The sequence below is a fragment of the Myxine glutinosa genome, chromosome 11, assembly GCF_964187855.1.
Source record: "Myxine glutinosa chromosome 11, kmMyxGlut1.1, whole genome shotgun sequence".
Taxonomy (NCBI): domain Eukaryota; kingdom Metazoa; phylum Chordata; class Myxini; order Myxiniformes; family Myxinidae; genus Myxine; species Myxine glutinosa.
In genome coordinates, this window is record NC_136271.1 from 87,252,669 (window position 1) to 87,278,412 (window position 25,744).

A 25,744-nucleotide genomic window follows, 5' to 3' on the forward strand; every position below is an offset into this window, starting at 1 on the left:
CACATTGTCACATATTATTATATGTATTTATCGATTTTCATGTTTCGGCATCGCACATCTTGCAATCCTTTTCTTTATTTGGAAGGGACAGGAAAAGGGTTAGGACCCTTGTAGTCATTCAGAACGAGCTCCTGCAACAAGGGAAGGGAATAAGAGTCAACCACATTTAGTGGACATTTGCTGGCAGGATGGCCGAGAGGTGTGCACACTCACCTCCAAGCTGTCTAGCCTGGGCTCGAATCTCAGCCCAGCTATAAACTGTCACCCTGTTGTTTTGCAGGCAGGGTGAGACATCAATGTGTGTGCCGTTCCTCGGATAAGTGTTAAACTGTGAGTCTTATCTGCCAAAATTCGATGATGGATGTTAAAAATCCCACTGTCATTCATGCAGGAATTGGCGAGCTACTCCCTGAACAAATTACAAATTCCTGCTCTAACTTGCAGGGCACACTGCATCAGTGGGACAGCTGTGCCAACACAAACGATGCTACCCACAGCATTGTGCTGCATACCAAATAAGAGAAAGGAGAAGTGGACTATATTCATAACCAGATGAGGCCAGGTAGAGCAGGTAGATAATGGCACCATGATGGTCTTTAATGAGCCAGCATGCTTTTTACCGACAATCGAATAGTGGACCAGCTGTTCCCCGAAGACTATTCGCGTGACTTCCATCGTAATAATACAAATCATTCATACTCGTGCTCCTTTCAGCTGGATTTGACCCCACAACCTCAGCGATCCGAGTTGACGACATTCACCAATAAGCCACCACTGTATTCAAACCGCCCTTTTTAGCTGCTTCGGCTGTCAAACTGAACTGAGAGCTCATGAAGCTCAGAACCCGGGTTCAAATCCTACACATCATGAGATGGATTTGTCCATTTCATGTCCTTGTTTGTAATTCACATGACGCTACAGTACAGTCATTTCTACTTATGTGTGTGTCCTTCACTTGATTATGTATAAGCTCCATGAGGAGTCTGAAATCAATATGAAAATGAAAAATCATGAATGGAATCCGCACGTGCGTGGTAAAATTAATGTATTACATTAAAAAGTGGCAAATAAATGTATTCCTTTTTTAAAAGTGGCAAATCAATGTATTCCTTTTTTGAAATGAATGGCAAATCAATGTATTCCTTTTTTAAAAGTGGCAAATCAATGTATTCCACTTTTGAAATGAATGGCAAATCAATGTATTCCACTTTCTAAAAGTAGCAAATCAATGTATTCCTTTTTTGAAATGAATGGCAAATCAATGTATTCCACTTTCTAAAAGTAGCAAATCAATGTATTCCACTTTTTAAAAGTAGCAAATCAATGTATTCCACTTTCTAAAAGTAGCAAATCAATGTATTCCACTTTTTAAAAGTGGCAAATCAATGTATTCCACTTTTGAAATGAATGGCAAATCAATGTATTCCACTTTCTAAAAGTAGCAAATCAATGTATTCCTTTTTTGAAATGAATGGCAAATCAATGTATTCCACTTTCTAAAAGTAGCAAATCAATGTATTCCACTTTCTAAAAGTGGCAAATCAATGTATTCCACTTTCTAAAAGTGGCAAATCAATGTATTCCACTTTCTAAAAGTGGCAAATCAATGTATTCCACTTTCTAAAAGTGGCAAATCAATGTATTCCATTTTTGAAATGAATGGCAAATCAATGTATTCCACTTTCTAAAAGTAGCAAATCAATGTATTCCTTTTTTGAAATGAATGGCAAATAAATGTATTCCACTTTCTAAAAGTAGCAAATCAATGTAATCCACTTTTTAAAAGTGGCAAATCAATGCATTCCACTTTCTAAAAGTGGCAAATCAATGTATTCCACTTTCTAAAAGTGGCAAATCAATGTATTCCATTTTTGAAATGAATGGCAAATAAATGTATTCCACTTTCTAAAAGTAGCAAATCAATGTATTCCACTTTCTAAAAGTAGCAAATCAATGTATTCCACTTTCTAAAAGTAGCAAATCAATGTATTCCTTTTTTGAAATGAATGGCAAATCAATGTATTCCACTTTCTAAAAGTGGCAAATCAATGTAATCCACTTTTTAAAAGTGGCAAATCAATGCATTCCACTTTTTAAAAGTGGCAAATCAATGCATTCAACTTTTTAAAAGTGGCAAATCAATGTATTCCATTTTTGAAATGAATGGCAAATCAATGTATTCCACTTTCTAAAAGTGGCAAATCAATGTAATCCACTTTTTAAAAGTGGCAAATCAATGCATTCCACTTTTTAAAAGTGGCAAATCAATGTATTCCATTTTTGAAATGAATGGCATATCAATGTATTCCACTTTTTAAAAGTGGCAAATCAATGTAATCCACTTTTTAAAAGTGGCAAATCAATGCATTCAACTTTTTAAAAGTGGCAAATCAATGTATTCCATTTTTGAAATGAATGGCAAATCAATGTATTCCACTTTCTAAAAGTGGCAAATCAATGTAATCCACTTTTTAAAAGTGGCAAATCAATGTAATCCACTTTTTAAAAGTGGCAAATCAATGCATTCCACTTTTTAAAAGTGGCAAATCAATGCATTCAACTTTTTAAAAGTGGCAAATCAATGTATTCCATTTTTGAAATGAATGGCAAATCAATGTATTCCACTTTCTAAAAGTGGCAAATCAATGTAATCCACTTTTTAAAAGTGGCAAATCAATGCATTCCACTTTTTAAAAGTGGCAAATCAATGTATTCCATTTTTGAAATGAATGGCAAATCAATGTAATCCACTTTTTAAAAGTGGCAAATCAATGTAATCCACTTTTTAAAAGTGGCAAATCAATGTATTCCATTTTTGAAATGAATGGCAAATCAATGTATTCCACTTTCTAAAAGTGGCAAATCAATGTAATCCACTTTTTAAAAGTGGCAAATCAATGTAATCCACTTTTTAAAAGTGGCAAATCAATGCATTCCACTTTTTAAAAGTGGCAAATCAATGCATTCAACTTTTTAAAAGTGGCAAATCAATGTATTCCATTTTTGAAATGAATGGCAAATCAATGTATTCCACTTTCTAAAAGTGGCAAATCAATGTAATCCACTTTTTAAAAGTGGCAAATCAATGCATTCCACTTTTTAAAAGTGGCAAATCAATGTATTCCATTTTTGAAATGAATGGCAAATCAATGTAATCCACTTTTTAAAAGTGGCAAATCAATGCATTCCACTTTTTAAAAGTGGCAAATCAATGTATTCCATTTTTGAAATGAATGGCAAATCAATGTATTCCACTTTCTAAAAGTGGCAAATCAATGTATTCCACTTTTTAAAAGTGGCAAATCAATGCATTCCACTTTTTAAAAGTGGCAAATCAATGTATTCCATTTTTGAAATGAATGGCAAATCAATGTATTCATTTTTTAAAAGAAGTGGCAAATAAATGTATTCCACTTTTTAAAAGTGGCAAATCAATGCATTCCACTTTTTAAAAGTGGCAAATCAATGTATTCCATTTTTGAAATGAATGGCAAATCAATGTATTCATTTTTTAAAAGAAGTGGCAAATAAATGTATTCCACTTTTTAAAAGTAGCAAATCAATGTATTCCACTTTTTAAAAGTAGCAAATCAATGTAATCCTTTTTTTTTTTAAGAAGTGGGAAATCAATGCATTCCATTTTTTTAAAGAAGTGGAAAATAAATGTATTCCACTTTTTTAAAGTGGCAAATCAATGTATTCCTTTTTTTTTTTTAAGAAGTGGGAAATCAATGTATTGTACACCGCACCTTTCCTATGCCATCTCCAGGCATTGCAAATCGTCATTGCCGGGCACCGAAGGGGGCTCGGCAGTGACGCACTCTGAAAGGGAGTACTCAGTTTTCACTCTGGTTGTTGTACATCGCACCTTTCCTATGTCATCTCCAGGCATTGCAAAACGTCATTGCCGGGCACCGAAGGGGGCTCGGCAGTGACGCACGCTGAAAGGGAGTACTCAGTTTTCACTCTGGTTGTTTTCTTGTTGTACACCGCTCCTTTCCGATGCCATCTCCAGGCATTGCAAATCGTCATTTCCCGGCACCCAAGGGGGCTCGGCAGTGATGCATTCTGAAAGGGAGTACTCAGTTTTCACTCTGATTGTTTGTTTGTTTTCTTTGTTTTCTTTCTTGCTTGTTTTCTTTCTTGCTTGTTTGTCCGGGCGATATCTCAGCCATCGTTTGAGCTAGGAAGCTGAAATTTCGGCACAATAGTGAGCAAGTCCTTTGTCAAAAACAATATTTTTTGTTTTTTGATTTATCAATGAATTGAGTAGTTTTTTTTTTTTTTTTTGTATACTGAATCGAGGCTCGTGAAAGAGCTAACATTTATATCACAAACAAATCAACCAGACAAACAAAATATATAAAAAGAGGGAGCGGAAGACAAGATGGGGAGAGAAAGGGAAGCACACAAACACAACATTTGAGAGCAGGGAGAAGTGTGGGAGGGAGAGGGCTTGGAGGGAGGAGGCGTGGGAAGGGGGGGGGGGGGGGGAGAGGTATAAGACACAAGGGGACCGAAATTAGCGGGGGTAGAAAAGTTCAAGGTTTTGGATGGGGGAGGATAAGAGATGGTGGTGAACAGCTGTTTTAAAGACCTTGAGGGTGGAGTGGGATTGAAGAGAGTGAGGGAGTTTGTTCCAGAGGCGGGAGAAAAGAGGAATGAAGGAGTGAATGTGAGCAGAAAGTCTTGATTTTGGCAGTTTAACCATAAGAGGGTTGCAGGTAGATCTTGTGCGACCTGTAGGAATATTTGGGGGACAGAGCCCAGAGAGAGCTGGGGGGGGGGGGCAAGGCCAGAGAGGAGTCGGTAGAAGATGGAAAGACCACCAACCTGCCTGCGGTGAGTGAGTGAAAGGCCTTGGAGTTAGCTTCATCGCGGGAGATTCCAATGATTCTGAACGCTTTGGTTTCACCAGCGTGAAGACGAGCTAGGTGTGAGGCAGGAGCACCAGCCAAGAGGGGAGAGCAGTATTCCATTGAGCTGCGGATGAAAGCCTTGTAAGTGGTGAGGAGCTCAGGTGTACCAAGGAAGGACTTCGCACGACGGAGGATGCCCAGTCGGCGACTGGCTTTGGAGGCCAGATTTGAAATGTGGTTTTCCCAGGAAAGATCATGGCAGATAGTGAGACCCAAAAGATTGAGTGACAGAACTTCTTGGAGAGGATTATTCAGAAAGTGGATGGGAGGGTTGTCCAGTCAGTCTTTTCGGAGAGACATCGTAAGAGTGTGAGATTTGTCAGGATTGAAAGACATGTTCCATTTGTTTGCCCAGTCTGTGATTTTGTCCAGGTCTGCAGAGAGTGAGGAGGCTGCAGACTGCCGATCTGAGGGATGAGGAATGGAGCGACAGAGAGTAGAGTCGTCAGCAAAGAGATAGAGAGGATTTTCAAGAGAGTCAGAGAGATCATTGATGAAGACCAGAAAAAGCACAGGGCCCAGAACACTGCCTTGGGGAACTCCAGCATGAACAGGAAGAGGAGATGAGAGAAACCCATTCAGGGCCACACGTTGACTACGACCAGAGAGGAAGTCTGCCAGCCATGCGTGGAGATTTCCATGGATACCAAAGGAGGAGAGTTTGGTGAGCAGAGCGGGGTGCCAGACCGTATCGAAGGCACGTGATATGTCAAGGGAGACAGCTCTAATTTCCTGTTTGGTGTTGAGGACCTCCATCCATTGTTGAGAAAGCAGAAGGAGCATGTCCAGAGTAGAGTAACCTGGTCTGAAACCAAATTGATGGTCAGAGATCAAGCCATTGGAGAAGAGGAAAGATTTCATATCTGGAGCAATGATGGAATCCATGACTTTACTGATAATTGGGAGAAGGCTGATTGGTCTGTAGTTGCTAGGATCTGTGTTTGCACCTTTTTGTGCAAAGCGGTGATGTTGGCTGATTTCCAAGTAGATGGCAGATGACCTTGAGCAAAAGAGAGGGTGAAGAGAACAGAAAGAGGGAGTGAAAGAGCGGAAGAACATGATTTTAGGACCCGTGGGCTGATGCCGTCAAGACCAGTTGCAGAATCAGTCGAGGGTTGACAGAAACTTTTCCACCTTGTCAGGAGGAAAGGACACAGAGTCCAGGAGCAGCTGGGTACGACTGGGTATGGTGGGTACAGAGAGGGATGGGTTTGGGACACAAGATTTAGAGGCAAATGCAGAGTTGAGGCATTCAGCTTTTTCACGTGCGGAGTAACTATTAATTAAGTACTTATTTAATTAATCAAATTTCCGTTCTCTTCTGACCATTAACTCATGCACCTTTTGAGCTGGGAAGCTAATATTTGGACATGACAGTGACCAAGTGATGTGGCTATCAGGGATATTTTTGATTTATTGATTAATCATTTAATCGATTAATCATTTATTGATTAATCGATTAATTATTTATTGATAAATCAATTAATTATTTAATTTTTTATTAATGACTTATTTACTTAAATTTCTAAAAGACACATCTTCGGATGAAGCACTAGTGGTTTAGTTATGCTATTAGCCAATTGATTAAGAAAATATTTCGTGATAATATTTTATTGATTTTAATTATACAATTATTCAATCAATTAGTGCACACCTCTCCCTCCAAATGCAGCCTCAAAGCTGCACTGCGGTATTGCCGGGCGCCGGAGGTGCCCCGGCAATGCCGCGCTGTAGGATATTTAATTATTTGGCATGGGGGCGGTGTACTTTGAATGTATCTATACTTGTTGTACACCGCACCTCTCCCATGCCATCTCCAGGCATTGCAAATCGTCATTGCTGGGCACCGAAGGGGGCTCGGCAGTGACGCATGCTGAAAGGGAGTACTCAGTTTTCACTCTGGTTGTTTGTTTTCTTGTTTTCTTGTTTTATTGTTTTCTTTCTTGTTTTCAGACAGACAAACAAACGAACAGATCAACATACTTGCCGGAATCTTTTCCAGCAACTAACAAACAGACAGACAGACAAACGAACAGATCAACATACTTGCCGGAATCTTTTCCGGCAAGTAACAAACAGACAGACAGACAAACGAACAGATCAACATACTTGCCGGAATCTTTTCCGGCAAGTAACAAACGAACAGATCAACATACTTGCCGGAATCTTTTCCGGCAAGTAACAAAGAAACTGACTCAAATGCAATACCCTCTCCTCAGGCGAGGGTAATAAAATGTTCAGGAAAATCACAGGTGCAATTACACACTGGGGATTATCCTTAAGCCCTACCTAATTAGCATAGCTTCACCCTTAGAACGGAGAGACATATACGAACTTATGCTCTACAGATTCCCTACTTAGTACATCGAGGTTCTTCTTCTTTGCGTCACACGGTCCATGCTAAACTATACATTCCTATCTCCACTAGGGTATTTCATCCCTACCCCCACAAACGTAACATTATTATGTACTGCAAGGGGAAGTACCTACAACCTCGTTTGAATACCTTCAACATATTTGTGACGATCGCTATAGCATAGTCTTTACAGAGCGTGGTGCTGCCAAAACAGGGGTGCGTTCCATTACCATTAAGCTTGTTGAACGCTTGCAAAGTGCCTTAAGCACTCAAGCAAGCACTCCATCAAAATGGTTTATCAGGAATGGCTGGCTTGACAAGCACTAGATAGCTGCTTGGTAACTGAACACACCCCAAGGTGACAGTTCATAGCTGTGTTGGGATTTAAACCCAACCAGGTTAAAAGCGAGTGTGCATATGTCTATGCTATCCTGCCAGCCCATCCATCTATTTAATATAACTAGGGCATGCCCGTACTATATATATATCTAAAATTATATCCCCCCCCCTCTATTTACATGAAATGGTTTGGTCCAAAGCGAACGGCTTGCGAGTGGTGACAATCCCCCCCTCTATTTACATGAAATGGTTTGGTCCAAAGCGAACGGCTTCCGGAGTTTGGTAAAGCAATCGCCATCGCGTGCACAAACGCGCAGGAAAGCGAATGAATCGCAAATTCGTTTTTATTAGTTGTAAAACATAGTTTAACGCCAACATAGTTTGCAAACGTGAAATAAATGAATACGCTCTCAAATGTGCCATCCGAGGCAGAGTGTGCCCGCCACGTTCGGCACACGCGATCGTTCGCTGCTCTCTGATTGGTTGAATCGTTTTTTGGACATAGCTCGGTAAGTAATTGTCCGATTAATATGAAACCTTGAAAAGGCACATCCTCGGGTCCCCAGCAATATACCTGGCAAGTTAAAAGTATATCGGACCCGTGGTTGTCGAGAAACAGCGGTCACAGACAAACAAACGTACAGACAGACAGAGATTACTGGAATTATAGATAGATAAAACTAGTCACATTAGCATATTATGCAATAAATGATGACATGTGCTGTTTTTGTCAATACTATCAGGGACCAGAGGAATATCCTAGCAATTTTAAATGTGACTTCAATTCCTCAACTCTGCCCCTCACGAACCTCAAGTCCTCAACCTCTGCCTCCCAATTTACTGCAAGTCCTCACTCTCCCATTCCCAACCCTAAGGAGTCAATCCCCTCCCGACGCCAAGCTTTCAAACCACCCTCCCACCCCTCCCCCGGCCACAAACTTCAAACTCCCTGCTCACCCTCACCAGAAATCCTCATACCCCCACCCCAAAGCCTTAACCTCACCCTCCCAACTCTGTGCCATGTTTGCTCCCATCCCCCCCTTCCAAACCTCAATTCTGTCCTCACTTCCTTATCCTCCTCCTGCTCATGAAAGCAAACGGGCGTTTCCACATCGAATCAGCTAAACATTGAATGTTTTCCAATACCCTATCATGCTATTACCGACTTCACATAAACCCATCACGATCACCTCTCAAATTCACAATCCCACGACTTCACGAGCAACTCTCAAGTGACCATGAATAGGCTAATTGTGCCAATTAATGACCCAAAAGCAATTCTCTTCTTCCTGATGCTTATATACACATCTTTCAAAGTAAATAATGATTCTGGACAAGTACATGGGTTGTATGATCCCTGGTTGAGTCTTTTAATAGAAAATAGTCAGAAATAATAGCAAGGACCCACAGTACATAACCTCCACGGTAGCAGCCCTGCTTGAGAGAATGCCACATCGTTATTTGGGCGGTGTATAGACAACAGACCACTGCTCGATCGCTGATGTCTATATTCACAAGGCCTGTGATGCCTATTGGCTCAAATCCTTTTATCTGGCACTTTGATTGTTTCACAATTAGGGGAAAACTTATAGGGATGGCATGGCGATTGTGAATATGATGGCTCTGAAGATGTGTTTGCCATCGCCAAGTAGTAAGCACCAAAATGGCGGCCGTCCGATTTTTTTCTAGGTTGAAATTGTGGGTGGAGTCAGGAAAACTGCCCAACCACTGAGTGGTGGACGGACAGGTGCATGCACGGAGCCTTTTTTAGTATAGAAGGAGCTAAATGATAGTTTTACGGCGTGTAAATTTGCTGTCCTTTCAAGGTCTTTTTTGAAGCACGACAAATAGCAACATCAGCATTCCTTTTTCCGCAGACCATTTTGGTTGCATTTACAATCGGACTGAGAATGCTGAGCATCAAAAACATCATCATCCAGAAGGTTTTAAATGTTCACCTTGGTGGAACTTGTTCACTGAGGTTCTGTTTTGCTCATGGCAATGAAATTATTTTAATGTCATATCGAAAAAAAAAGAGTTGAAGAAATGTTTGAAAAAAAAAAAAGTTGCAATGCATCTTTAAGCTTTTTTGTTACTAACACAAGTGGCCCAATGTTATATATTTTGCAGAATCAAATGGTGTGCCATGTCAGGTTGGGGCTTTCCTGTTGGTGCTGCTGGAGATTTCGAGCGTGCACTCTACCATGTGGATTAGTGTGTGCCGCTTTGCTGAAATCCGCTTACCATTCTCACATACATGGGTCCTTAAGGGTAGTGGAGCTGTGATCATCACGGGCACAATGTGGGCTTACTCGGGCCTCATTGCTAGCCTGCCTTTCCTTGGCCTCGGCACCTATGCTTACATACAGGGGAAAGCCCTTTGTGCCCCCAGATTCCAGGTGCGTTTCATTATGGAAGGTCGAAGAAGCATGGCTTCAAACTATTTAGTCATCATAATATACTTTGTATAAATGCTATTGAGTGTTTTACAAAGCATCTGAATACTGCAGATGATGCTTGCTCCTTTTGAAACAGTCTCGGCTCACCTTCTGGCTTTATCTTGCATAAAATTTAAAGGAATATGTGTGTGTGTGTCGTTGGTTGTTATGTCCATTTGTGGGTTTCAGCAGGTGGAAAGGAGTCCTCCCAGGACCCAAAGTATCCACCTCCTCTTTGGTAAGAGATCACGGTTCATGGACCAAACTGTTCAACTTTTTCAGAGTTTTGTTCCAAGGGCTCTTTTCAGGATCGTCTTTGGATGTCCTTCTATTGTTAGTTAGGGTGTATCCGTGTCCTTGTTCATTGATGAGGTTACTTAGTGGGTCCAGAGCCAGACAAAACAGGAGAGGGAGGGAAAGGGACAGGAAGACTGTCTCCTTGGAAGATTCCACACCGTATCTTCACATCTGGTATTTCCATATTGCCTTCTGAGTACTGTAATATCAATGTGGTATTCCAGAGCTCCATTGCTTTCTCAATCAGTTTGATTATTTGGGGATTGATTTTGTATATTTACATGCATTTTATCATCCACGAATGTGGGACACTGACAAAAGCTTTCTTATCGTCTATCCAGGCGGTGAACAATTTAGTTCTTCTCATTTTGGAATTTTCAAGTATGGCCTTGTTCACTAGTAGGTGGTCAATTGTTCCATAACACCCTCTCTTACATCCCTTTTGTTTTGCCTCTAAACCTCCTTGCTGTGTGTTAGATGATAAAGGGGAGCCTTACATCTGGAAAATAAAATACATTTACTTATTCATGCAGGTGTATGACTCAAATTGGCACCACTTTATATTGTGGTGCTGTGCACACACGACTCGATTGCCAGAGAGGTAGGCCACAACGCGTTGGTACAAACAAAGAGTCTTTATTAAGAGCTCGCACTTCAGCACTGGGCGGGCTCGACCTTAGAGCCCGCATATATGTCCCGAGGCCACGCCTTGCCCCCGGGCGTGGCCGATCGGTCGAAAGGCGGGGCATGCGTTTTCGTTCCCCGCCTGGACGCTCACGCCACCCACTGGTGCGCGGAATTATTGTCCCTTGTGCCCGCCACACGCGCCCCCCCAGAATTCCCGCGCACCTGAAGGGTGAGTTTGTGGGGAAGCCGGATGACCCGGCCGAAACGCCCCCTGGCGATGCGTGCAGGGCTGGGTGGTAGCGGGACGGCGGGGCTGGGGGGTGCCAGGGGTCCGACCACCGGGGGGCGGCCTCGACGCGGAGGCAGAGCTGCTTGCAGGGGGTGGTCCAGATCGAGGTGGGCCGGCTTGAGGCAGTCCACGGAGATGCGATCTGGGGCACCGCCGATGTCGACGGTGAAATATTTGTCCCCGGTCTCCAGCACACGGAAGGGCCCGTCGTACGGGGGCCGCAGCGGTGCCCGGTGGGCGTCGTGCCGGACGAAGACGTACTCCGCCGTGCGAAGTTCCGGGGTGACGTGGGAAGATGGGCAACCATGGTGTGCCGTCGGCACCGGGGCGAACCTCCGGGCGGTCTCCTGAAGGGCGGAGTGCTGTTGCGCCGCGGACCAAGGAGCCGTGGAGTCGGGGATGAATTCGCCCGGTACCCACAGTGGTTGCCCGAAGACCAGCTCCGCTGAGGACGCGTGCAGGTCGTCCTTGGGCACCGTCCTGAGGCCCAGCAGGACCCAGGGGAGCCTGTCGGCCCAGCTGCCGTCGCGGAGGCTGGCCCAGAGCGTGGCCTTCATCGAGCGATGAAAGCGCTCGCACAGGCCATTGGCCTGGGGGTGGTAGGCCGTGGTGCAGTGTAGTTTTATGCCGAACCCTTGCGCCACCGCGGCCCAGAGCTCCGAGGTGAACTGGGGGCCGCGGTCGGACTAGATGTCCGAGGGGGAACCGAACCGGGCAACCCAAGTGGCGATGAAGGCTTGCGCCACATCAGCCGCAGACGTCGCCGCCAATGGGACGGCCTCCGGCCACCGTGTGGTGCGGTCCACCATGGTGAGGAGGTGGGTGAACCCCCGCGAGGGGGGCAGAGGTCCCACCAAGTCGACGTGCACGTGGTTGAACCGACGCTCGGGCACCGCAAACGGGGCCAACGGGGCCTGGGTGTGGCGGTGGACCTTTGCGCGCTGGCACGCGAGGCACGTCCTGGCCCAGTCGTGGACGTCCTTCCTGAGGCCATGCCAGACGAACTTCGCCGCGACGAGCTTCTGGGAGGCCGTCATGCCCGGGTGGGACAGTCCGTGGATGGCGTCGAACACTGGGTGCTGCCAGCCAGCGGGCACGATGAGGCGAGGCCGGCCGAGGGAGACGTCGCACAGGAGGGCCGCGCCCGCGGCGTCGAATGGCACCTCAGTGACGTGGAGGCCCGTGTCGGCGGTCCGCAAGGCCTGGACGCCGGGGTCGGTGGTCTGGTCCTCCGCCATCCGGGCATAGTCGATCCCGAGGTGGACCGCATGCGCGACGGATCGGGAAAGGCAATCCGCCACCGGGTTGCCTTTACCCGCCACGTGACGGACGTTCGTCGTATACTCGGACACGGCCGAGAGGTGACGCTGCTGCCGGGCCGACCATGGTTCGGCGACCTTGGCCATCGCCAACACAAGGGGCTTGTGGTCGACGAAAGCCGTGAACGGGCAGCCCTCCAGCAGATGGCGGAAGTGTCGGACCGCCAGGTGGAGCCCGAGCAGCTCGCGGTCGAAGGTGCTGTAGCGGCGTTCGTGCAGGCAAAGCTGCCGGCTAAACAACGCCAGGGGTTGCCAAGCACCACGCACCCACTGCTCGTGCACCGCGCCCACCGCGTAGTCCGACGCGTCGGTGTTGAGGGCGATCAGCGCATCGGGCACCGGGTGCTCCAGCATGGTGGCGTTGGCCAGGGCCAGCTTTGCGCCCGCAAATGCCGCGGCCATCGGCTCCACCTAGGCGATGTCACCTTTGCCCGGCTTGCGCCGGAGGGCCTCGTGCAGGGGGCGGAGGAGCCGGGCGACGTGGGGCAGGAAGCGGTGGTAAAAATTTACCATGCCCAGGAACTCCTGGAGCCCCTTGATCGTGCGGGGTCGCGGGAAATCCCTGACCGCCTCCACCTTGGCCGGTAAAGGGACGGCCCCGTGCCTGGTGATGCGGTGCCCCAAGAAGTCGATGGTGGCGACGCCGAAACGGCACTTTGCAGGGTTGATGATTAGGCCATGCTGGCCCAGGCATTCGAAAAGCGTGCGGAGGTGGAGGAGGTGCTCCTCCCGGGATGCGCTCGTGACTAGGATGTCGTCCAGGTCGACAAAGAGGAAAGGTAAGTCGCACAAGACGCTGTCCATAAGCCCTTGGAACGCCTGGGCCGCATTCTTCAACCCGAAAGGCATTCGCAGGAACTTGAAGAGGCCGAAAGGGGTGATGACGGCCGTCTTCGGGACATCGCCCGGTTGGACGGGGACCTGGTGGTAGCCCCGGATGAGGTCCACCTTGGAAAACACGGTCGTGTTTGCCAACCGGGCGGAAAAGTCCTGGATATGCGGGACCGGGTAGCGGTCGGGGGTGGTGGCATCATTGAGCCGGCGGTAGTCCCCGCACGGCCGCCATCCCCTGCCGGGCTTCGGTACAATGTGCAGAGGAGAAGCCCATGCGCTGTTGGAGCGCCGTACGATCCCCAGCCGCTCCAGCATGGCGAACTCCGCTTTCGCCACGGCGAGCTTCGTGGGTTCGATTCGGCGCGCCCGGGCGTAGACCGGCGGCCCGACCGTGGGTATATGGTGCTCCACCCCGTGTTTAACGGCCAACGCTGAGAAGGTGGGCCGCGTGAGGGCCGGGAAACTGGCTAGGAGGCGGGTAAAGTCGTCCGCTGCCGGAAGCTTGCAAACTAAACTCGCCGGGACGGAACCTTCCAGCAAGCCACTTGGCAAGCCGCTCGGTGAGCCGCTCAGTGAGCCGCTCAACAAGCCGCTCAGCGAACAAGCGAGCGAGCTGAAGGTTTCGGCCTGGACGAGCCGTCTGTGCTTCACGTCGACCAACAGCCCATGCGCACATAGGACGTCCGCGCCCAGCAGGGCCATTGGCACGCTGGCGGTCAAGAACGACCATTGAAAGCGCTGCCCTCCGAACCACAGGGAGAGGCAACGCTTCCCGAATGTGCGGATGGGTGTGCCGTTGGTGGCAAGCAAAGCGGGGCCCCGGCCCGCGGCTTGCTTGTCTGACGTGGAGGCGGGGAGGACGCTTACCTGCGCTCCTGTGTCGCAAAGAAAACGGCGCCCGGACAAGGTGTCCATGATGAACAGGAGGCTGCCGGAATGGCCAATGCTCATGGCCGCAAGTGAGCGCCGGTCGTTTCCCGACCTGTCAAAAGAACACGGCGGGCGGCACGTTTTAGCCTTGCGGCCGAACCTGGCATGGTAGTAGCACCAGGTTTGCGGCGGTGGCCCCCGCGGCGGTCGTGTCGGTGGCGGTGGTGGTGGCGGCGGCGGTAGTGGGCGGGGCGTAGCAGCTGCCATGATGGAAGCAGGGGGCGCTGGAGCCTCCGCACCGGGAGCCACTACGGCAGCACCGTACACCATCCGCGTGTCGCAGGCCGTGAAATACTTGTCGGCCTCTCCAGCCAGGGCGCGGGGTTTCGTTAGTTTGGAACCGGCCAGCGCGAGGCGCACCTGTGCAGGTAGCTGGCGGAGGAAAAGTGCGCGGAACAAGAAATCCGGGCGCTGGTCTCCAATCAGCGACAGCATGAAATCCATCCGGATGGATGGTCGTGTGTCGCCGAGGGCGGGAAGGTCCAGGAGGTGGTCGGCCCGTTCGATCTCCGTGAGCCCGAACGTGGCGAGGAGGAGACGTTTGAACGCCTCGTACTTGTTGTCGCCCGGTGGGCGCCGAAGGATGGACACGACTCAGGCGGCAGTGCCCGCCCCGAGGGCGGCGACCACATGGTAGTACCGGGTCTCGTCCGCCGTGATGCCTCGGAGCTGAAATTGAGCTTCGGCCTGCACGAACCAAACATCGGCTTGCGCTTCCCAAAACTCGGGGAGTTTGACGGCGACGGCGTTGGTAGCCATGGCGTGTTCGGGGGTCAGCAACGGCTGAACCAATCGGGGTCACCAGTGTGGTGCTGTGCACACACGACTCGATTGCCAGAGAGGTAGGCCACAACGCGTTGGTACAAACAAAGAGTCTTTATTAAGAGCTCGCACTTCAGCACTGGGCGGGCTCGAGCTTAGAGCCCGCATATATGTCCCGAGGCCACGTCTTGCCCCCGGGCGTTGCCGACCGGTCGAAAGGCGGGGCATGCGTTTTCGTTCCCCGCCCGGACGCTTGGTGCGCGGAATTATTGTCCCTTGTGCCCGCCACAATATGAACTTTTATGGAGCATGACTTGGTTCCCCCGAATAACACAAGGGTAGTACAGCATGTACACGACATTTTTTGAATGTCCCATCTTTTCTATTGTTCGACATTTTCTATAAGTTATGGAATGTCCCTTCTTTTCTCTACTTTGACACATGGCACATACCATATAAATGCCCCCGGAATGCCTTTTCGATGCCCCCGGCATTTTTCCCAAGAATGGCCCTTCTTTTTTGTAGCTTGCCACATGGTATATACTAGATCTAAATCATGATATGATCAACGGCACATACTAGATCATGGTACACACTAGATCCACATCTAGAGCAGTGTCCAGGTGTTTTTTACCTCACCCATCCCCACTCCCCCCACCCCCCATTCCCATGCATCCTCCCCCCAAAGCTCTCTCCCTCCCACAGATCTTCCGTTGTCCCTGTTCTCTGCTGTTGTACTTGTGTGCTTCCCTCTCTCTCCCCATCTCCCCGCTCCCTTTATTGTATGTTGTATGTGTCCGTTTTTTTGTTGGTTTTTTTTTCTGATTAATGTTCGCTCTGACGCGAGCCTCGATCTTGTATACAAAAAAAGGCCAGATAAAGGGGCCTTTTCTACGCTCCTGGCATTTTCCCAAGATACATTTTAAAAACTAACAAATGCATTTGTTCATCGTACAAGACTTTATTCAAGACGATATATAAAACTTGAAAAAGTAAGAGGGTTGTATTCCTTCGCTGTATTGCTTATTTCTTAGATTTTCTCTTCTCCCCCTAACTTCCCCGAACATCGACCACTTGTCCAACGTTTTAAATATCGTCTGGCAAATACCGTAATTAATCGTGTTCTGCTCCTCGTGTGCGGCCTTGTAGCCCCGTCGGTGTTTGTTAACTTAAGTCCCCTACCTCGTGTTTTGCTTGGCTCTTAGATTTTTCCCTTCTACCCCGAACATAATACTCTTTGTCTGACGTTTCAAGTCCCCACCTCCCCCCCCCCAAAAAAAACCAAATAAATTAATAAATAACCAAAAACATTTATTTTCCTTTCTCCACGTGTGCTGTTGTCTCATCCTGTACTTCTGTCCAGATGTGCTGTTCGCCCCGCCCCCATTATCTCCTTGCCATCCACCTTTTGCCCTGTTCACGTGACTCATGGTGGTCCCTCTCGGCCCTCCCGCCGTTGGATTTTGTGCATTTAAGATTGTTCACGGTTCTGTTTAAATATTATTTAAATATGTTTAAACTTTCCCCTTCAGTGTTTTATTCAGTGGTATATTACAACACGCTGTTTTTCTTCATATTTAAAAGGCTTCTTTCATTTTCCTCTCCAACGCATTCCACTTCAAAAAAAATTAATTCACTCCCTTATAACTCTAAATCACTGCATGCTCTAAATTCACATTCATTCCATCCCTCCTCCATCGTTCTTAATCGGATTGCTGAGTTGAAAATCACAATGAACATATGTCACCCACAGGGTGAACCGTATCTTGCCAAAATGTGAACATGAGTGACTTGCTTCAGGTCACACTGAGGTGAACACCTCCATGATTGGCCGCAAAGTGACCTTGACCTTTGACCTTGACCTTCATAATTTTGTGTGCTAAAGGGTATCTCTAAAAGACTCTGATATGCGAACTTACAAGAGTTTCCAAAGGGAACTGTGCTCTACAGAGTGACCTAAACAATGCGAACTAAAGCAATACAATATACATGAAAAGTGCAGTTTTTTCGTCATAACGCCGTCAAATGACGTCACATTGTCAAACTAGTTATATGTTTGGAAAGCACTCAACAAGGGCTTCAATTTGAGGTACTACTCGATATGGTAACTGAAACTTGAAAATTTTACCTTTTGGTCAAAATTGAATGACCTTCAAAATGACCTTGAAGGTCAAGGCCGATCGACACCAAAAACTAATCAGCTGAGCGCCATACCACACCCTATATACCCACCAAGGTTGGAGATCATAAGATCAAAGTTACTCAAAAAATAAGGGTTTCGTTGACCTCCATGATTGACCGCAAAGTGACCTTGACCTTTGACCTTTGACCTTCAAAATTTTGTGTGCTGAAGGGTATCTCTATAGGACTCTGATCTGCGAAGTTACAGGAGTTTCCAATAATAACTGTGGTCTACAGAGTGATCTAAATGTGAAAAAAAAATGATTAACCACAAACAAAAAAACAAACAAAAAAACAAACAAACAAACAAACAAACATACAAGCTGACTGATACATCTTGCAAAAACTTCGTTTTGGCAAGATAACAAACAAACAAACATACAAGCTGACTGATACATCTTGCAAAAACTTCGTTTTGGCAAGATAACAAACATACAAGCTGACTGATACATCTTGCAAAAACTTCGTTTTGGCAAGATAAAAAACAAACAAATAAACCTATGTCACCCACAGGGTGAACCGTATCTTGCCAAAATGTGAACATGAGTGACTTGCTTCAGGTCACACTGAGGTGAACAGAACTGCTATCCACTAGAAGCGACTCTTTGAGGAATGTCTGCCCACGAGATATTGAAAGATTTTGATGAGAACTGAGGAAATAATTTTTTCATGAAAATTCCGTTTTTTCGTCATGACGTCATCAAATGACGTCATAGCGTCAAACTGTTTACAGATCTGGGAAGCACTCATCAAGGGCATTCATATGAGGTATTACTCGATATGGTACCTACGATTTCAAAATTTGACCTTGGGGTCAATAATTTTCGACCTCCAGCGCTAACCATGAAGGTCAAGGCCGATCGCCACCAAAAACTAATCAGCTGAGCGCCGGACCATATACTAGATTCCCATGAAGTTTGGAGACGATCCGATCAAAGTTACTCAAAAAATAACGATTTCAACATTTGACCTTGGGGTCAATAATTTTCGACCTCCAGCGCTAACCATGAAGGTCAAGGCCGATCGCCACCAAAAACTAATCAGCTGAGCGCCGGACCATATACTAGATTCCCATGAAGTTTGGAGACGATCCGATCAAAGTTACTCAAAAAATAAGGGTTTCGTCGACCTCCATGATTGACCACAAAGTGACCTTGACCTTTGACCTTGACCTTCAAAATTTTGTGTGCTGAAGGGTATCTCTATAGGACTCTGATATGCGAAGTTACAGGAGTTTCCAATAATAACTGTGGTCTACAGAGTGATCTGAAGGTCAAGGTCAAAGGTCAAGGTCGACCTCCAGCGCTAACCATGAAGGTCAAGGCCGATCGCCACAAAAAACTAATCAGCTGAGCGCCGGACCATATACTAGATTCCCATGAAGTTTGGAGACGATCCGATCAAAGTTACTCAAAAAATAACGATTTCAACATTTGACCTTGGGGTCAATAATTTTCGACCTCCAGCGCTAACCATGAAGGTCAAGGCCGATCGCCACCAAAAACTAATCAGCTGAGCGCCGGACCATATACTAGATTCCCATGAAGTTTGGAGACGATCCGATCAAAGTTACTCAAAAAATAAGGGTTTCGTCGACCTCCATGATTGACCACAAAGTGACCTTGACCTTTGACCTTGACCTTCAAAATTTTGGGTGCTGAAGGGTATCTCTATAGGACTCTGATATGCGAAGTTACAGGAGTTTCCAATAATAACTGTGGTCTACAGAGTGATCTAAACGTGGAAAAAAAATGATTAACCACAAACAAAAAAACAAAAAAAAAAACAAACAAAAAAACAAACATACAAGCTGACTAATACATCTTGCAAAAACTTCGTTTTGGCAAGATAACAAACAAACAAACATACAAGCTGACTGATACATCTTGCAAAAACTTCGTTTTGGCAAGATAAAAATAAGGGTTTCGTTGACCTCCATGATTGACCGCAAAGTGACCTTGACCTTTGACCTTGACCTTCATAATTTTGTGTGCTAAAGGGTATCTCTAAAAGACTCTGATATGCGAACTTACAAGAGTTTCCAAAGGGAACTGTGCTCTACAGAGTGACCTAAACAATGCGAACTAAAGCAATACAATATACATGAAAAGTGCAGTTTTGTCGTCATAACGCCGTCAAATGACGTCACATTGTCAAACTAGTTATATGTTTGGAAAGCACTCAACAAGGGCTTCAATTTGAGGTACTACTCGATATGGTAACTGAAACTTGAAAATTTTACCTTTTGGTCAAAATTGAATGACCTTCAAAATGACCTTGAAGGTCAAGGCCGATCGACACCAAAAACTAATCAACTGAGCGTCATACCACACCCTATATACCCACCAAGTTTGGAGATCATAAGATCAAAGTTACTCAAAAAATAAGGGTTTCGTAATTTGACCTTGGGGTCAATAATTTTCGACCTCCAGCGCTAACCATGAAGGTCAAGGCCGATCGCCACCAAAAACTAATCAGCTGAGCGCCGGACCATATACTAGATTCCCATGAAGTTTGGAGACGATCCGATCAAATTTACTCAAAAAATAAGGGTTTCGTTGACCTCCATGATTGACCGCAAAGTGACCTTGACCTTTGACCTTGACCTTCAAAATTTTGTGTGCTGAAGGGTATCTCTATAGGACTCTGATATGCGAAGTTACAGGAGTTTCCAATAATAACTGTGGTCTACAGAGTGATCTAAACGTGAAAAAAAAAAGATTAACCACAAACAAAAAAACAAAAAAACAAAAAAACAAACAAATGAACATATGTCACCCACAGGGTGAACCGTATCTTGCCATGACCTTGACCTTAATAATTTCGTATGGTGAATAGTATGTCTTCATGACCAACGCACATGAAATATTGAAAGATTTTGATGAGAACTGAGGAAATAATTTTTTCATGAAAATTCCGTTTTTTCGTCATGACGTCATCAAATGACGTCATAGCGTCAAACTGTTTACAGATCTGGGAAGCACTCATCAAGGGCATTCATATGAGGTATTACTCGATATGGTACCTACGATTTCAAAATTTGACCTTGGGGTCAATAATTTTCGACCTCCAGCGCTAACCATGAAGGTCAAGGCCGATCGCCACCAAAAACTAATCAGCTGAGCGCCGGACCATATACTAGATTCCCATGAAGTTTGGAGACGATCCGATCAAAGTTACTCAAAAAATTAGTGTTTCGTCGACCTCCATGATTGACCACAAAGTGACCTTGACCTTTGACCTTGACCTTCATAATTTTGTGTGCTAAAGGGTATCTCTAAAAGACTCTGATATGCGAACTTACAAGAGTTTCCAAAGGGAACTGTGCTCTACAGAGTGACCTAAACAATGCGAACTAAAGCAATACAATATACATGAAAAGTGCAGTTTTTTCGTCATAACGCCGTCAAATGACGTCACATTGTCAAACTAGTTATATGTTTGGAAAGCACTCAACAAGGGCTTCAATTTGAGGTACTACTCGATATGGTAACTGAAACTTGAAAATTTTACCTTTTGGTCAAAATTGAATGACCTTCAAAATGACCTTGAAGGTCAAGGCCGATCGACACCAAAAACTAATCAACTGAGCGCCATACCACACCCTATATACCCACCAAGTTTGGAGATCATAAGATCAAAGTTACTCAAAAAATAAGGGTTTCGTTGACCTCCATGATTGACCGCAAAGTGACCTTGACCTTTGACCTTGACCTTAATAATTTCGTATGGTGAATAGTATGTCTTCATGACCAACGCACATGAAATATTGAAAGATTTTGATGAGAACTGAGGAAATAATTTTTTCATTAAAATTCCGTTTTTTCGTCATGACGTCATCAAATGACGTCATAGCGTCAAACTGTTTACAGATCTGGGAAGCACTCATCAAGGGCATTAATATGAGGTATTACTCGATATGGTACCTACGATTTCAAAATTTGACCTTGGGGTCAATAATTTTCGACCTCCAGCGCTAACCATGAAGGTCAAGGCCGATCGCCACCAAAAACTAATCAGCTGAGCGCCGGACCATATACTAGATTCCCATGAAGTTTGGAGACGATCCGATCAAAGTTACTCAAAAAATAAGGATTTCAACATTTGACCTTGGGGTCAATAATTTTCGACCTCCAGCGCTAACCATGAAGGTCAAGGCCGATCGCCACCAAAAACTAATCAGCTGAGCGCCGGACCATATACTAGATTCCCATGAAGTTTGGAGACGATCCGATCAAAGTTACTCAAAAAATAAGGGTTTCGTCGACCTCCATGATTGACCACAAAGTGACCTTGACCTTTGACCTTGACCTTCAAAATTTTGTGTGCTGAAGGGTATCTCTATAGGACTCTGATATGCGAAGTTACAGGAGTTTCCAATAATAACTGTGGTCTACAGAGTGATCTAAACGTGAAAAAAAATGATTAACCACAAACAAAAAAACAAACAAATAAACCTATGTCACCCACAGGGTGAACCGTATCTTGCCAAAATGTGAACATGAGTGACTTGCTTCAGGTCAAACTGAGGTGAACAGAACTGCTATCCACTAGAAGCGACTCTTTGAGGAATGTCTGCCCACGAGATATTGAAAGATTTTGATGAGAACTGAGGAAATAATTTTTTCATGAAAATTCCGTTTTTTCGTCATGACGTCATCAAATGACGTCATAGCGTCAAACTGTTTACAGATCTGGGAAGCACTCATCAAGGGCATTCATATGAGGTATTACTCGATATGGTACCTACGATTTCAAAATTTGACCTTGGGGTCAATAATTTTCGACCTCCAGCGCTAACCATGAAGGTCAAGGCCGATCGCCACCAAAAACTAATCAGCTGAGCGCCGGACCATATACTAGATTCCCATGAAGTTTGGAGACGATCCGATCAAAGTTACTCAAAAAATAACGATTTCAACATTTGACCTTGGGGTCAATAATTTTCGACCTCCAGCGCTAACCATGAAGGTCAAGGCCGATCGCCACCAAAAACTAATCAGCTGAGCGCCGGACCATATACTAGATTCCCATGAAGTTTGGAGACGATCCGATCAAAGTTACTCAAAAAATAACGATTTCAACATTTGACCTTGGGGTCAATAATTTTCGACCTCCAGCGCTAACCATGAAGGTCAAGGCCGATCGCCACCAAAAACTAATCAGCTGAGCGCCGGACCATATACTAGATTCCCATGAAGTTTGGAGACGATCCGATCAAAGTTACTCAAAAAATAAGGGTTTCGTCGACCTCCATGATTGACCACAAAGTGACCTTGACCTTTGACCTTGACCTTCAAAATGTTGTGTGCTGAAGGGTATCTCTATAGGACTCTGATATGCGAAGTTACATGCGAAGATATGCGAAGATATGGTACCTACGATTTCAACATTTGACCTTGGGGTCAATAATTTTCGACCTCCAGCGCTAACCATGAAGGTCAAGGCCGATCGCCACCAAAAACTAATCAGCTGAGCGCCGGACCATATACTAGATTCCCATGAAGTTGGAGACGATCCGATCAAAGTTACTCAAAAAATAAGGGTTTCAACATTTGACCTTGGGGTCAATAATTTTCGACCTCCAGCGCTAACCATGAAGGTCAAGGCCGATCGCCACCAAAAACTAATCAGCTGAGCGCCGGACCATATACTAGATTCCCATGAAGTTTGGAGACGATCCGATCAAAGTTACTCAAAAAATAAGGGTTTCGTCGACCTCCATGATTGACCACAAAGTGACCTTGACCTTTGACCTTTGACCTTGACCTTCAAAATTTTGTGTGCTGAAGGGTATCTCTATAGGACTCTGATATGCGAAGTTACATGCGAAGATATGCGAAGATATGGTACCTACGATTTCAACATTTGACCTTGGGGTCAATAATTTTCGACCTCCAGCGCTAACCATGAAGGTCAAGGCCGATCGCCACCAAAAACTAATCAGCTGAGCGCCGGACCATATACTAGATTCCCATGAAGTTTGGAGACGATCCGATCAAAGTTACTCAAAAAATAAGGGTTTCAACATTTGACCTTGGGGTCAATAATTTTCGACCTCCAGCGCTAACCATGAAGGTCAAGGCCGATCGCCACCAAAAACTAATCAGCTGAGCGCCGGACGATATACTAGATTCCCATGAAGTTTGGAGACGATCCGATCAAAGTTACTCAAAAAATAAGGGTTTCGTCCACCTCCATGATTGACCACAAAGTGACCTTGACCTTTGACCTTGACCTTCAAAATTTTGTGTGCTGAAGGGTATCTCTATAGGACTCTGATATGCGAAGTTACAGGAGTTTCCAATAATAACTGTGGTCTACAGAGTGATCTAAACGTGGAAAAAAAATGATTAACCACAAACAAAAAAACAAAAAAACAAAAAAACAAAAAAAACAAACAAAAAAACAAACATACAAGCTGACTAATACATCTTGCAAAAACTTCGTTTTGGCAAGATAAAAAACAAACATACAAGCTGACTAATACATCTTGCAAAAACTTCGTTTTGGCAAGATAACAAACATACAAGCTGACTGATACATCTTGCAAAAACTTCGTTTTGGCAAGATAATAAACCCAATTTGTTATCAATGTTTGTCTTTCATCAATCATCCACTTTCTAAACTCCCCTTTTGCCCCTCCCCTCCAAATCCCCCCCCTTGCCCCTACACTCCTAAACTCCCCCCTTGCCCATCCACTCCTAAACTCCCCCTTGCCCCTCCACTCCTAAACTCCCCCCTTGCCCTTCCCCTCCTGAACTCCCCCCTTGCCCCTCCCCTCCACATCCCCCCCTTGCCCCTACACTCCTAAACTCCCCCCTTGCCCCTCCACTCCTAAACTCCCCCCTTGCCCCTCCACTCCTAAACTCCCCCCTTGCCCCTCCACTCCTAAACTCCCCCCTTGCCCTCCCCTCCTAAACTCCCCCCTTGCCCCTCCCCTCCGAAACTCCCCCCTCACTCCTCCCCTTCAAAACTCCACCCCAACCCCTCCCATTCAAATCTCCTCCCCTACCATTCCTCTCCAATTCTCCCTCCCCCCGCCTCCTCCTCAAAGCTGCCTCCTCCCCTTCTACTTTCCTCTGCCTCCCCTTAAACAACCCCTCACTGTGCCTCATCCCTTCACCATCAAACCTTTCGTTCTCCTCATCCTTCCCTTTCTTGTAACTCTTCTGTAATCTCTGAACACACTGTCAAATGCTCTCCCTACCTCCCCCTCTCATCCTTCATCTTACACTACCTCTCCCCTCCCCCGTCCTGTACCCGATGCTCCCCCTCTCTCTACATTAACGGTATGGACCTCAAACATCCGGGGCCTTCGCTCAAACCTGACTGATCTCTCCATACAGGTTGCTTCTGACAATCCAGACTTGATCTGCTTAACAGAAACTTTCCTCCTTCAAGATGTCTCTGATTCCTTAATATCTCTTCCTGGTTACTCCCTCCTCCGGTATGATAGACCTGAGCCTCGTCCTGGTGGTGGGGTGGCTATCTTTATCAGAAACTCTCTTCCTCACTCTCCTTGCACTGCCCTCTCTCCACCTCACCCCCAGGAGTACCTCTGGCTACGGCTTTCTCTCCGCTCCCACCTTTTGTTCATATGTGTTCTGTACCGTCCTCCAAACAGTGATGACTCCATTTACATTTCACTGTCTGACAACATGGACCAACTTCTATCCACTCATCCCAACTCTCTCTTCCTCATATGTGGCGACTTCAACGGTCATCATGCCAGCTGGCTGGGTGTGGGTTCCTCTCTCACCAGCCATGGCACCTCAGCAAAGGACTTCTGCGACTCACTGGGATTGACACAATCTGTCAATTTCCGACCCGGATCTCAGCCAATGGTATATCTTCTCTTCTAGACTTGGTTATGACAAACTTCCCTGCTAATGTCTGCTGCTCTTCTTCTGCCCCAATCGGTTCTTCTGATCATGTGCTTGTTAAAATGGACATCTCTCTGGCCATTCTCAGAGAGCCTCCTCAGCGTCGACGTGTCTGGCATTTCACTCAGGCCGACTGGCACGGTCTTCAAGCAGCCAGCAATGATCTGGACTGGTCTCCCATCTCCACTGTCTCTGACATCAACTCATCCTGGGAATTCTTCCAAAGCAAACTGCTCTCTCTCATGCACAGATTTATCCCATCTCGTCTTCAGTTGTCTTACCCTTCCTCCCGTCCTTGGTACACTGAATCTTGTGGTGATGCAGTTGCCCTGAAACAACTTGCCTTTGCCTCTTGGAAGGCTAATCCAACTGAAGGCAATCTCAGTTCCTTCCACCAAGCTCGGAACAAGTGTGTGTCTACCCTCAGGAGTGCCAGGAAGCACTATCTCTCCACACTCAAGAATGAACTCTCAAACCTGTCTCCTTCCTCCAAATCCTGGTGGCGTCTGGTCAAATCCGTTTCTGGTGTTTGTTCCCCCTCCATCCCCTCCCTTACCTCAAATGGCT

At 45.9% G+C, this 25,744-nt stretch overlaps 1 protein-coding gene across 3 annotated transcripts in view; it reads left to right on the forward strand.

Moving 5' to 3' along the window:
- The window catches only part of LOC137436180 (beta-1 adrenergic receptor-like), a 78,573-nt gene that overhangs the window by 28,269 nt on the left and 24,560 nt on the right, over window positions 1-25,744 (forward strand). For all 3 annotated transcript variants that reach the window (XM_078786841.1, XM_068129905.2, XM_078786842.1), the window contains exon 2: window positions 9,745-10,013. In XM_078786841.1, the coding sequence (XP_078642967.1) occupies window positions 9,745-10,013 (269 nt within the window). The remainder of the gene's footprint in view (window positions 1-9,744; window positions 10,014-25,744) is intronic.